We start from the raw sequence: 10,402 nt of genomic DNA, 5'->3' as shown, positions 1-10,402 counted from the left end.
CCATCCAGCTATTCTCTGATTTCTATAGGCAGCTTAACTTTCTTAACAACACAGATATCTTCATATTGTGCAACCCCAGAATTGATCAAACAGCATGCTGAATTTCATCCTAATAAAGAATTCCATTCCCTACCAATGCTGTTCATAAAACGAGCATTGGAATAACATTCTTTAAACCTAAATTGTCTATAAACAACTAAATACACAGTTTTAGCATGTATAAATTTGATATTTAATTAACCGACCTGCCAGCTGGCTGGCTTTTTAATGGACTAGTAGTTTTGGCTTAGATATTTTACGTTAATGAGCCTTTTATCAGGGAGCTGAGTTATAAAATGGGTGTATATCCTGAGAATCAAAGTGGCCAGTGTCTGATTGCTAGATAATGAAGATCAACATGTAAGATTCCTTTTGACTACAAATGGGTGGCTTTGAACAGCAAAGGTTGATGTCTGTCCCAGTGATGTTGCTGATAAGCGGTTGGGGCAAAGTGACTGATCTATGGCAAGGGCAGGGCCTCCCCTTCAATCTAAATAAACACTGACAACATCTTCTTTTTTCACATGCAAACAGTGGCTCTTCAGATTGGAGACTGTTTGTTCACCCTTGCATCATTTATGACACTGATTATCAAAAAAAAAAAAAAAACAACGGCTTTTCTCCTGGAGGGGGGGATCAAGCAGGAGGATCCTTAATATTGGAGACAAGCCTTTGTCAAATGATCAGCCTATCCCTGCCACTCCAGTATGATAATGGAGTAAAGTCATTCAGTTTTGCTCCTGGGGCTGAGAAACTGCAACTGTGAACTTTCTAAAGCCCATCTTTGATAGATGATGCCACCTTCAGAGACTGGGTCAGTAGGGCAGGTAAAGCCCCCTCTCCCAGAAAGTACCCTGCTGCCTCTTCCAATCTGAAAAGGATAATAGTATCCCAGCAGATAGATAACAGGATAATGCTCATGAATGAGTTACATTCTTTACTTTTACGAGTATATTAATTATTTCTTTTGTTGCTCCCTATGGAACTGTTTTCTGAAAACTGGAGTAAACATGAGGTTTGTTCCATATCAACTAATCAAGTTTCACACCTAAAGCATGCTTTAGATTTATGAAACTTGCAACAGGGACAGCTGGATTCAAATAATTGCTGCCAATAGTAACCAATAAGACTCTATTTCTTACTTGTTGGATTCCAGCTAGTTGCCATGGGCAGCAGAATGCCCTGTTGGCTTCATCGTTCATAAAGTGGAACCCCTAGTTACCGATTAGTCTAGCAATACATAGGCGATGCAAACTCTTTGCAAATTAGATATTTAGATATTTAACTGCTTGTTGGCATCAAGCTCAATGTGCTATTAATGTGATGTAATGCAATAGAACAACTAGTTGAATCTCTGAACCAAAGAGATGCCAGTCAGTGTAACCCCGGGCTTGGATTCTTTCTCTTCTCTAGAACGATGTAACCCAGAACAATGGGCAACTGATCATCATGTTTCCTACATCATTCATAAACCCATAATGAATAGTGTGAATAAACTATGGGGAGCAGCTTCAGGTTCCCCAGCTTTCTTTGCTGTCAGCCCCACACCACAATATTCTAATAATGGCCATTCTTAATCAGGGTTCTGTGAAATTCTAGGGTTCCTCTAGAGATTTCTGGGGGTTGATGGTTGGTGACCTCCTATTTGATGATGCCTACATAGTTTCGGGGCAAACACCACTTGGCAGAGCCAGCTGAAGAACGCCAATGATCTTTTTAGCTGTCCGTAAGGGGGGATTTTTTCCACTGGCCACGATGTAAAGAGCATTTTTCCCATGAATTGGTATTAACAGGGGTTTCCTGAGACCTACGAATTATTTCAAGGGTTGTTCTAGGGTAAAAAAAAGGTTGAGGAAGGCTGAACTTCGGGAAAAGGAAAAATGTTCCCGCTCTGCAAGGGTTAAATGCTTGCTTGATCTAGGGGGTCGCAAAAAGCACTTTTATTACCGAATCCACTGCTCCAAGCTCACACAGGAAGTTTTTTTTTTCATTCAACCCAGCGGGCTGAATGAAAACAAACATACATATTGCCGTACTAACACAGCTGATGTTAGTGCGGTGATCTTCCACTGAGCTATGGTGTTCTGACAGAACACAATGGTCAGCCAGTGGCTAAGAGCGCTGATCGGATGCTGGTTTTCCAGCATGCTCGTCCAACAGAAGTCGGTTGTGTGACAAGCTTCTGTTAGACAAGTTGCTGTACACACAGGCCGAACATTAGCAGGTAACTGCTGTTTTCAGACGATTTTTGGCCCGTGTGTACCTGGCTTACGACTAAAACCCTCTGCCTCTTCTCCCAGGTCTTCTGCTGTCATCAAATCCAATTTAGAGATTAATGCATTGGATATGAGAATGCTGAAGGACAGTCCATTGCTGGTGCATAGGGAAGTAGAGGCTGCCAGCTGCCAGGAGAGTGGAGGATCAGGTAAGTAAAACAGCTTTTTTTGATACCCTAGACCTGAAGGGTCTTGCAGTGTGGAAGCAAGGGAAGATTTTTCCTTTCCCTGGAGATGAGCTTAATTTTCAGGACAAGCTTTTGGTGTGCTTGGATTTCAGAAGAAGGATGCACACCCTGAACGCTTGTCCTGAAAATGCAACTGTTAGTACAAATAAGGCTGCCCTCACACTGATCCGTTTTTTCCTTACCAAAACGGAAGAAAAATGTATGACCGTTAAATCCTATGGAGCTCCTCACACTGGTTAATTGCAGGTCAGTTGCGTTTTTAAAAGTCCTGCATGTTGCATGTTTGGTGTGTTAAAAAAAACACACACCAAAAGCACACCTCCACATTGAAATTAAGGGAAATTGCATCAAAAACTTGGCAGAAATGCACCAAAAACCCACTAGCTGTAGCGGTTTTGGAGTCCCATGTTCTTTTTGCAGAGGTGCAAAACGCACCAGAAATGTGGTAAAAACACGTAAAAAACATTTTTACCATGTTTTTGCAACGAAGCAGCGTGAAAGCAGTCTAAAAAAAAAACAGACACTATCACAGATTGAACTCAGCTGTGTTAAAAGCAAGTTCAAACTCTGGTCAGCCTCCGACAACAGAAGTCAGAACACAATAGCCTCAGAGCGAGGTTCATCCATCAATGCTGTTTAACTTAGATGGAGGAATCGTTTAGAATTTTTTTTTTTAAGCTGGCTGTACTCCAGTAAATTATTGAATAGACTTTGTACGAAAAATCTTGCCGGTTTTCATTCAAAAGTACATCAACATTTTCTTTGCTAAAACTATTCAATACAAAAAAAAAATCTTTGCTTTTTAACAACCAATGTTGGCATGTATAGCATTTCCAGATAGAAAAGTTTGTTCAGTCGAGGAAAATTTTCCATACTGCACCATCAAACTTTCTCATCACTATAGTTGAAAATGGTGAGAAAATGAAACATTTGGAACAAAATTCTACCTGTGTATGGCCAGCTTTAGTGCTCATGCACATGGGCGTAATTCTCCAAACATCCATGCCTCTAATGACACATTTTTCTGTGCGTATGTGTGCATATGTATGTGTATGTATGCATGTTCATGCTCATATTGGGTTTAGAGGCGCATAAAATCATTGCGCTTACATATACAGGTTCAAGCTCATATTGGGTTTAGATACACATGAGCATGAACCCATTCTATTACCTTGGTGCCCAACCTGAGGCCCAAGGGCCACAAGCAGCCTTTTGGTATATGATGTGTGGCTCTCAGACTTCAGCAGTCTGTAGTGGTGGGAACATTGACTAGGGTAATATCATTGATCTAGCCTGATGTAACATGTTCCACTTTGTATTGCCTTCTGCAGCATATCCCCAGCCAGAAATGTAGCATGTCCACACTCTCTGACCCTCATTTCCTTTATTAGGTCTACAGTTTCTGACAGTTCTCTCAAGCATTAAATATTTTGAACGATGTCTGTAGCCCTTTTCTGATGTCAGGGGCTGCAACTGAAGCCCCTTTTAGCTCATAAATTGACAACCAATGGTGGATTTAGACCTTGAAGGGCCTGAGCCACATCAAGTTCAGGAGCCCCTCAACAAATGAAATGATATGACAAATAAAAAAGTGAATTGAAATGATTAATAAACAGTATTTGCTCTGAAAAAAAAAAATAGGTTAGGTTCTAAAGAAGACACGAAAAAAACCTGCTGGTTAGAAGTTGACTTCACTACTACATGCGGTGCAAGACATGTAAGGAAGGATGGTCCTCTACTCTCTACTAATTTCATCTGACACTTTGGGGTTGATTAAAACTGGAGAGTGCAAAATCTGATGCAGCTCTGCATAGAAACCAACCAGCTTCCGGGTTTTATTGTCAAAGCTTAAAGTGGTTCTAAAGGCTAAAGGTGCATAGAATGCAGTGGCATTCCCCCAGCACCCCCCCCCCCCCACAATCCTTACCTGAGCCCCCTCCAATACAGTGATGTTCATGATAGACTTGCCTGTATGGGGACTCTCCCTCCTCATTGGATAAGACAGCAGCGGGGCCCATTGGCTCCCACTGCTGTCAATAACAGATAGTGAACCAATGAGTAGAAAGTAAGGGGTGGGGAGGCGAGCGAGGGGGTGGTGTCAGGAGCACTGACGGGGGACCCGAAAAGAAGAGGATCAGAGCTGCCCTGTGCAAAATCACTGCACAGAGCAGGTAAGTAAAAAAAAATAAAAAAATAAAAGTTTTAATATCATTTTAATTGAAGAAGCTGAAGTTAGAAGCTGGTTGGCTATCATGCACAGCTGCACCAGATTTTGCACACTCCAGTTTTAGTAAATCAACCCCTCTGTTATGTCATTCTGGCTGAATTCTAATCCAGGCCTGTTCCGAATTCAACCAATCTCATAAGTTTGCTTAAAACTTGCTAACAAAGTTTAATCCTATTTGAGACCACCGATTGTCAGATTTGCCCCTTGACCTAATCAGGGTCAATTACGGGAGTTAGCTTCTCTCTCATGTTTCTCACTACGATAAAACGATGCTGGTCATGGCTTCATGTACACTATAGCTCCTAAACTTGCATTTTTTTTGCCAAAGCTCCTAAATTCAACTCCATAAAGCCTATGGGGGTTATTTACTAAAGGAAAATCAACTTTACACTGCAAGTGCACTTGAAAGTGCCCTGAAAGGGCAAGTGAAGTAAAGTCGCTGTAGATCCGAGGGGGACATGCAAGGAAAATAAAAAAAACTGCATTTTAGCTTGCACATGATTGGATGATAAAATCAGCAGAGCTTCCCTTCATTTCAGATCTTACCCCTTAGATTCAGAGCGACTGCACTGTGTACTTTCAAGTGTACTTTCAGTGTACTTTCAAGTGCACTTGCAGTGCAAAGTGGATTTGCCTTTAACTCCCAATATCCCAATATCAATAACCCCCAATGTTTCCAAGTACACATAGGCTTTTTTTTTTGTTATCGTTTAGGAGCTGCTGTGGTTAGGGGAGGTTCAGCCTCCCTCTCCTGAACACGGAAGAATTGCAAAACATGACAAAGCCGATTTTGCCGCGCTTTGCGTTTTCTCGCGGCTGCGGTACATCAAGCCAAGTGTACATGAAACCTAACACCCACACACACTTTATTTTTTATTAATAATAAAACAAATTTTATATAAAATAAACTTTTGTTTTTATATAAAGGAAGTCTGTGGTCCCTCTGGCAGTGGGGGGTGGGGGTCCGGGGGGCTCGGGTCAATTGTGTCTTTTGCTCCGTCATAAATTCGGCACTGTTGGCAACCAACTTTCTATTTGCTAGAATATTAATTTATTCTAGCCACTAGAATAAATGTATGCGCATAAGCGCACGTTTATGCGTATAAGGGGTAAGTTACGGTGGAAAACTCCTCTCTGAACGCAGATTTGGGGCTTTTTTTTTTTTCTTACGAAAACCTGATCTATGTTTGTAGCTAAACTTCAAAGAACGTAAGTGTCATCAGGAAACAAAAGCTGGATTTACAACCCTTGGGAGCTGTCTGTGGAAGTGGCCATAAACCTGGATGCCTTTTGTCTGTTAGCCCTAAATAAATAAGTTGTGTTTACAAACAGTGCAGCCTTGTACCTGCACCCCCTCACTTCCTACCTGCACTGGAGGGCCAGCTCTTTGTAGACACTTGGAAAAGTTCCCCAGGGAGGGAGAAGAAAGAGGAGAGGAGAGGAGAGGGGGGGGGGGGGGAGTAGGGAAAGTGTGGGATCACAGCTCTATGCAGGGGTCCTGCTGGAGGGCTACAGCCGTTCCGACCCATTGCAAACTAATCAACGTGTCAGCTTCACCTTTCTTATGCAAAGTAGATGTCGTATGCAAGGCGGATCTCCAACAGGTTTTTTTTTTTCTCATCCCGGGACACAGCCCCCCTACACAGCTGCTCCAGAAAGAGGAGTGACGAGGAGTGTGTGCATCACTCAGCCGCCACCGATCGCCTACAAGTGCAGCACATAGAGCCGGCAGGGAGGAAGGAGGCACGTCGGGCCAGCGCTGGCTGTGGACATGTGCGAGGAAGGGGCTCTGACCCCGCTGGTGGAGCGCTGATCGCGGCACACACGGGGACACGGAGCGCTCCAGGAGCACGCTGAGCTCTCCGCCACCACTTTTGGGGACATCGATCACTCAGAAGCGCGTTGGAGGACATTGATCTCTCCTGGAGCACAGAGGAGGACACTGATCTCTTCCATTACCCATTCCATCCAGAAGGAAGGATGCAGCCTTGACTCCCCATCAGTGTTTTATTATCTCAGTCTTCTGTGAATTGCAGGCATGGAGATCCCAGCATCGCTCTTCAGATCTACCCTGCTTCTACTACTAGGAGTGTGCCACTGCTCTGGGATCAGCTCCATAGACACCGATCGGACTGGGGAAGGCAAATGTCAAGCCATTGAGATCCCTATGTGTAAGGACATTGGCTATAACATGACCAGGATGCCTAACCTGATGGGACATGAAAACCAGAGAGAGGCGGCCATCCAGCTGCACGAGTTTGCCCCACTGGTGGAGTATGGCTGTCATGGTCATCTGAAGTTCTTCTTGTGCTCCTTGTATGCTCCCATGTGTACTGAGCAGGTGTCCACCCCTATCCCAGCCTGTAGGGTCATGTGCGAGCAAGCCAGGCTCAAGTGTTCCCCCATCATGGAGCAGTTTAATTTTAAGTGGCCAGACTCTCTTGACTGCAGCAAATTGCCTAATAAAAATGACCCCAATTACTTATGCATGGAGGCCCCCAATAATGGATCTGATGAGGCTCCTAGAGGGTCAAGTATGCTGCCTCCTATATTTAGGCCAAGACCTAATAGTGGCCATGACCTACAACCTAAGGATATTCCGAGCAGAGGGACCTGCGAAAACTCAGGAAAGTTTCACCATGTGGAGAAAAGTGCGTCTTGTGCTCCGCTTTGTACATCTGGAGTTGATGTATACTGGAGCAAGAATGACAAGAAGTTTGCCTTCATCTGGATTGCTATTTGGTCCATCCTGTGCTTTTTCTCCAGTGCTTTCACCGTCCTCACTTTCCTTATAGACCCCCAACGCTTCAGGTATCCAGAGAGGCCTATCATTTTTCTGTCAATGTGCTTCAGTGTGTACTCTGTAGGATACATCATTCGACTTTTTGCTGGAGCTGATAGTATCGCTTGCGACAGGGACAGTGGACAACTTTATGTTATCCAAGAGGGCCTAGAAAGCACTGGTTGCACTATTGTGTTTCTCATCCTCTATTACTTTGGTATGGCAAGCTCTTTATGGTGGGTCATTTTAACGTTGACATGGTTTTTGGCTGCAGGGAAGAAATGGGGACATGAAGCTATCGAAGCGAACAGCAGTTATTTCCATCTAGCTGCATGGGCTATCCCAGCTGTGAAGACCATCATGATCTTGGTGATGAGGAGAGTAGCTGGGGATGAACTGACTGGGGTCTGTTATGTGGGAAGCATGGATGTCAATGCTCTGACGGGCTTTGTGCTTATTCCCTTAGCATGCTACCTCATAATAGGCACCTCATTCATTTTGTCTGGTTTTGTGGCCCTCTTCCATATCAGGAGAGTGATGAAAACTGGAGGAGAGAATACTGACAAACTAGAGAAACTAATGGTCCGAATTGGGGTCTTCTCAGTCCTATACACTGTTCCTGCTACCTGTGTTATTGCTTGCTACTTTTATGAGCGACTAAACATGGACTACTGGAAAATACTAGCCGCGCAGAATAAGTGTAAGATGAATGCTCAGACTAACACCTTAGACTGCACTATGACAAACTCTATCCCAGCAGTGGAAATATTCATGGTGAAAATATTTATGTTGTTAGTGGTGGGTATCACCAGTGGGATGTGGATATGGACTTCTAAGACCTTACAGTCCTGGCAGAATGTTTTCAGCAAGCGATTAAAGAAAAGGAGCAGGCGGAAACCTGCTAGTGTCATCACAAGTACTGGAATCTACAAAAAAACTCAACAACCACAAAAAATCTACCATGGAAAGTATGAATCGACCTTACAGCCCCCGACCTGTGTATGATATCAGTGGGCAAAGGGGACTGCTTGTTAGAAATTGCACACTCTAGCAAACCCAGCTCTGAACTTTGGGTCTTAGTCACCACAATGCAGCATGCCAAGGTAAAATCCCTTTACAGAAGACGTAAAGAGAACTTGAGTTTTATTTATCCTGTGGATAAATAGATTTGCCTGGCTTAAAGGGACATTATGGTAAATGCCCTCTTACAGTACTAATTTGTTTGGTATTATGTGTAATCCTTATTAGGTTGAAGTTTTCTAGTTTCGCTTAGTGATGTCCACGAAGTAAGGGGGTAGTTTAGTTTAGGGAGTCAAGTTCTACAAAACTCAGTGGGCTTTAAGGACTCAACCAGATCAAGGGGAAATTGGGGTTATTTGAAATTCCACCCACTAGTTGAGAACCTTCCAAGCTTTCTCTAAAGCTGGCCACACATCTGATTGTACAGTTTCCTTTAAACTAACCAAAATCTATGTAGTGGAAGGACCTTCCTAAACAGTTCTCAAACTTGATTTGATCTAGTAGGCTGTCGCACTAGCCGTTGGTAAATGTAAAGGAGGGTGTACTATTAGATTTTAATGTGTGTGGCCAGCTTAAAGTTGGCCACCCTTAGGCAGATCTGTAATGCATGTTTAAGGAGAGATCAGAGATTGTCCAGTGTGTAGTTGGCAAAGTTTTTTTTTCTGGCATGGGAAAACTCATGCACACTAAGCACATCTTTCTATTTTCTCTTTTTTTAAACAAGGGACTGATCCATAAACTGTCACAGAGGCTTTTAGGCAAGCTTGAAAATCTGTGGCGGACACAGAGAAATATGAGCTTGTTAACACTTCCGCTGCTCGCTTTTCTCTGGCAGCACTCTGATTGGTCACATCACCTTTGATTATCATGTCTAGTCAGCCTAAGTCTTTGAAAACTACAGATAACTACTGATATTTTTGATCACACCTAACCTACACTATTTTTTTCTTATTACTTTTTTTTTTTTATAAAGCTTCCCCACAGATTGTAGCATTAAATATTGTTAACCCTGCCTTAGAATGGTGGCCTTCTGACCTCTGTGACACTCATAAGCGATCTGATGTTCTAAAGCTACAAAAGCAGTATTTAGGTCTGTCACTGGGAAATAATGTGCAATATTTTTTTTTCCCCCCTACTACGTCAAAAGCAGAAACGCATTATGTTTCTGCAAACAGAGGGCAACAAAAGGTTTCTTGACAAAAGAACTGAGGGGTCCATCCTTTGGAGGCCTTTTAGTCCTACCCTGTGGCTTTTTAATGGAAATCAAGCCAAATGTTATACACGTTGGGACTGTTTGGGTAAAAAAAGGAGATGGATCAATTCAAAGGGCTTATTGACTCTTTCTATTGTGATACAAATTCTAGCCATGAATAGATCAAAAAAGCACTAGATACTGCAAGAGAAACTTTGTATGTTGCGTTGCTCTTTGCTGTGTGGAATAGGCACAGTTGTTTTTTTTTTGTTTTTTTTGTACATATCTATATATATTTGTAACATACAATTATTTTTCATGCTCTACTATTTTATTAAAAAAATAAAATAATGTACTTTGGACTGAGGAGTGTTTGAACTTTGTATGATTTAGCAACTCTATCCAATAATGATTACCGAATGATGTGGAGGAGGATTTACAAAACTGTAATTGGTCTAGGCCAACTGGTACGTAGTTGAGTGTTGTACCATGTCAGTCATTCTTTAAGCTAGAAAGTTTGGAATTTAAGCAATATACTTTTTTGGCTAACTCGAGTTATTAAAGATGCAAGCTTTTGGGATAGCTCAGATCTTTTCCTCAGGCCTTATAGGTTTCTCAAGGGATCTGAGTTATCCTGTTATCTTGCATCGTGAATAACTCATATTAGCCAATAAAAGA

At 42.6% G+C, this 10,402-nt stretch overlaps 1 protein-coding gene across 1 annotated transcript; it reads left to right on the top strand.

Annotated features, from left to right (window-relative positions):
- The first annotated feature begins 6,339 nt into the window (after positions 1-6,339).
- Positions 6,340-10,091, top strand: FZD10 (frizzled class receptor 10). Its single transcript, XM_077461812.1, has one exon. The coding sequence runs from the start codon at positions 6,769-6,771 to the stop codon at positions 8,515-8,517; it is 1,749 nt and encodes a 582-aa protein (XP_077317938.1). The 5' UTR covers positions 6,340-6,768; the 3' UTR covers positions 8,518-10,091.
- The last annotated feature ends 311 nt before the right edge of the window (positions 10,092-10,402 follow it).

The sequence above is a fragment of the Lithobates pipiens genome, unplaced genomic scaffold (genome assembly GCF_037356315.1).
Source record: "Lithobates pipiens isolate NorthernLeopardFrog02 unplaced genomic scaffold, aLitPip1_a1.2 Scaffold_3, whole genome shotgun sequence".
Lineage (NCBI taxonomy): Eukaryota > Metazoa > Chordata > Amphibia > Anura > Ranidae > Lithobates > Lithobates pipiens.
Note: the sequence above shows the minus strand (reverse complement) of the source record. Positions and strands in the feature narration are given on the sequence as shown.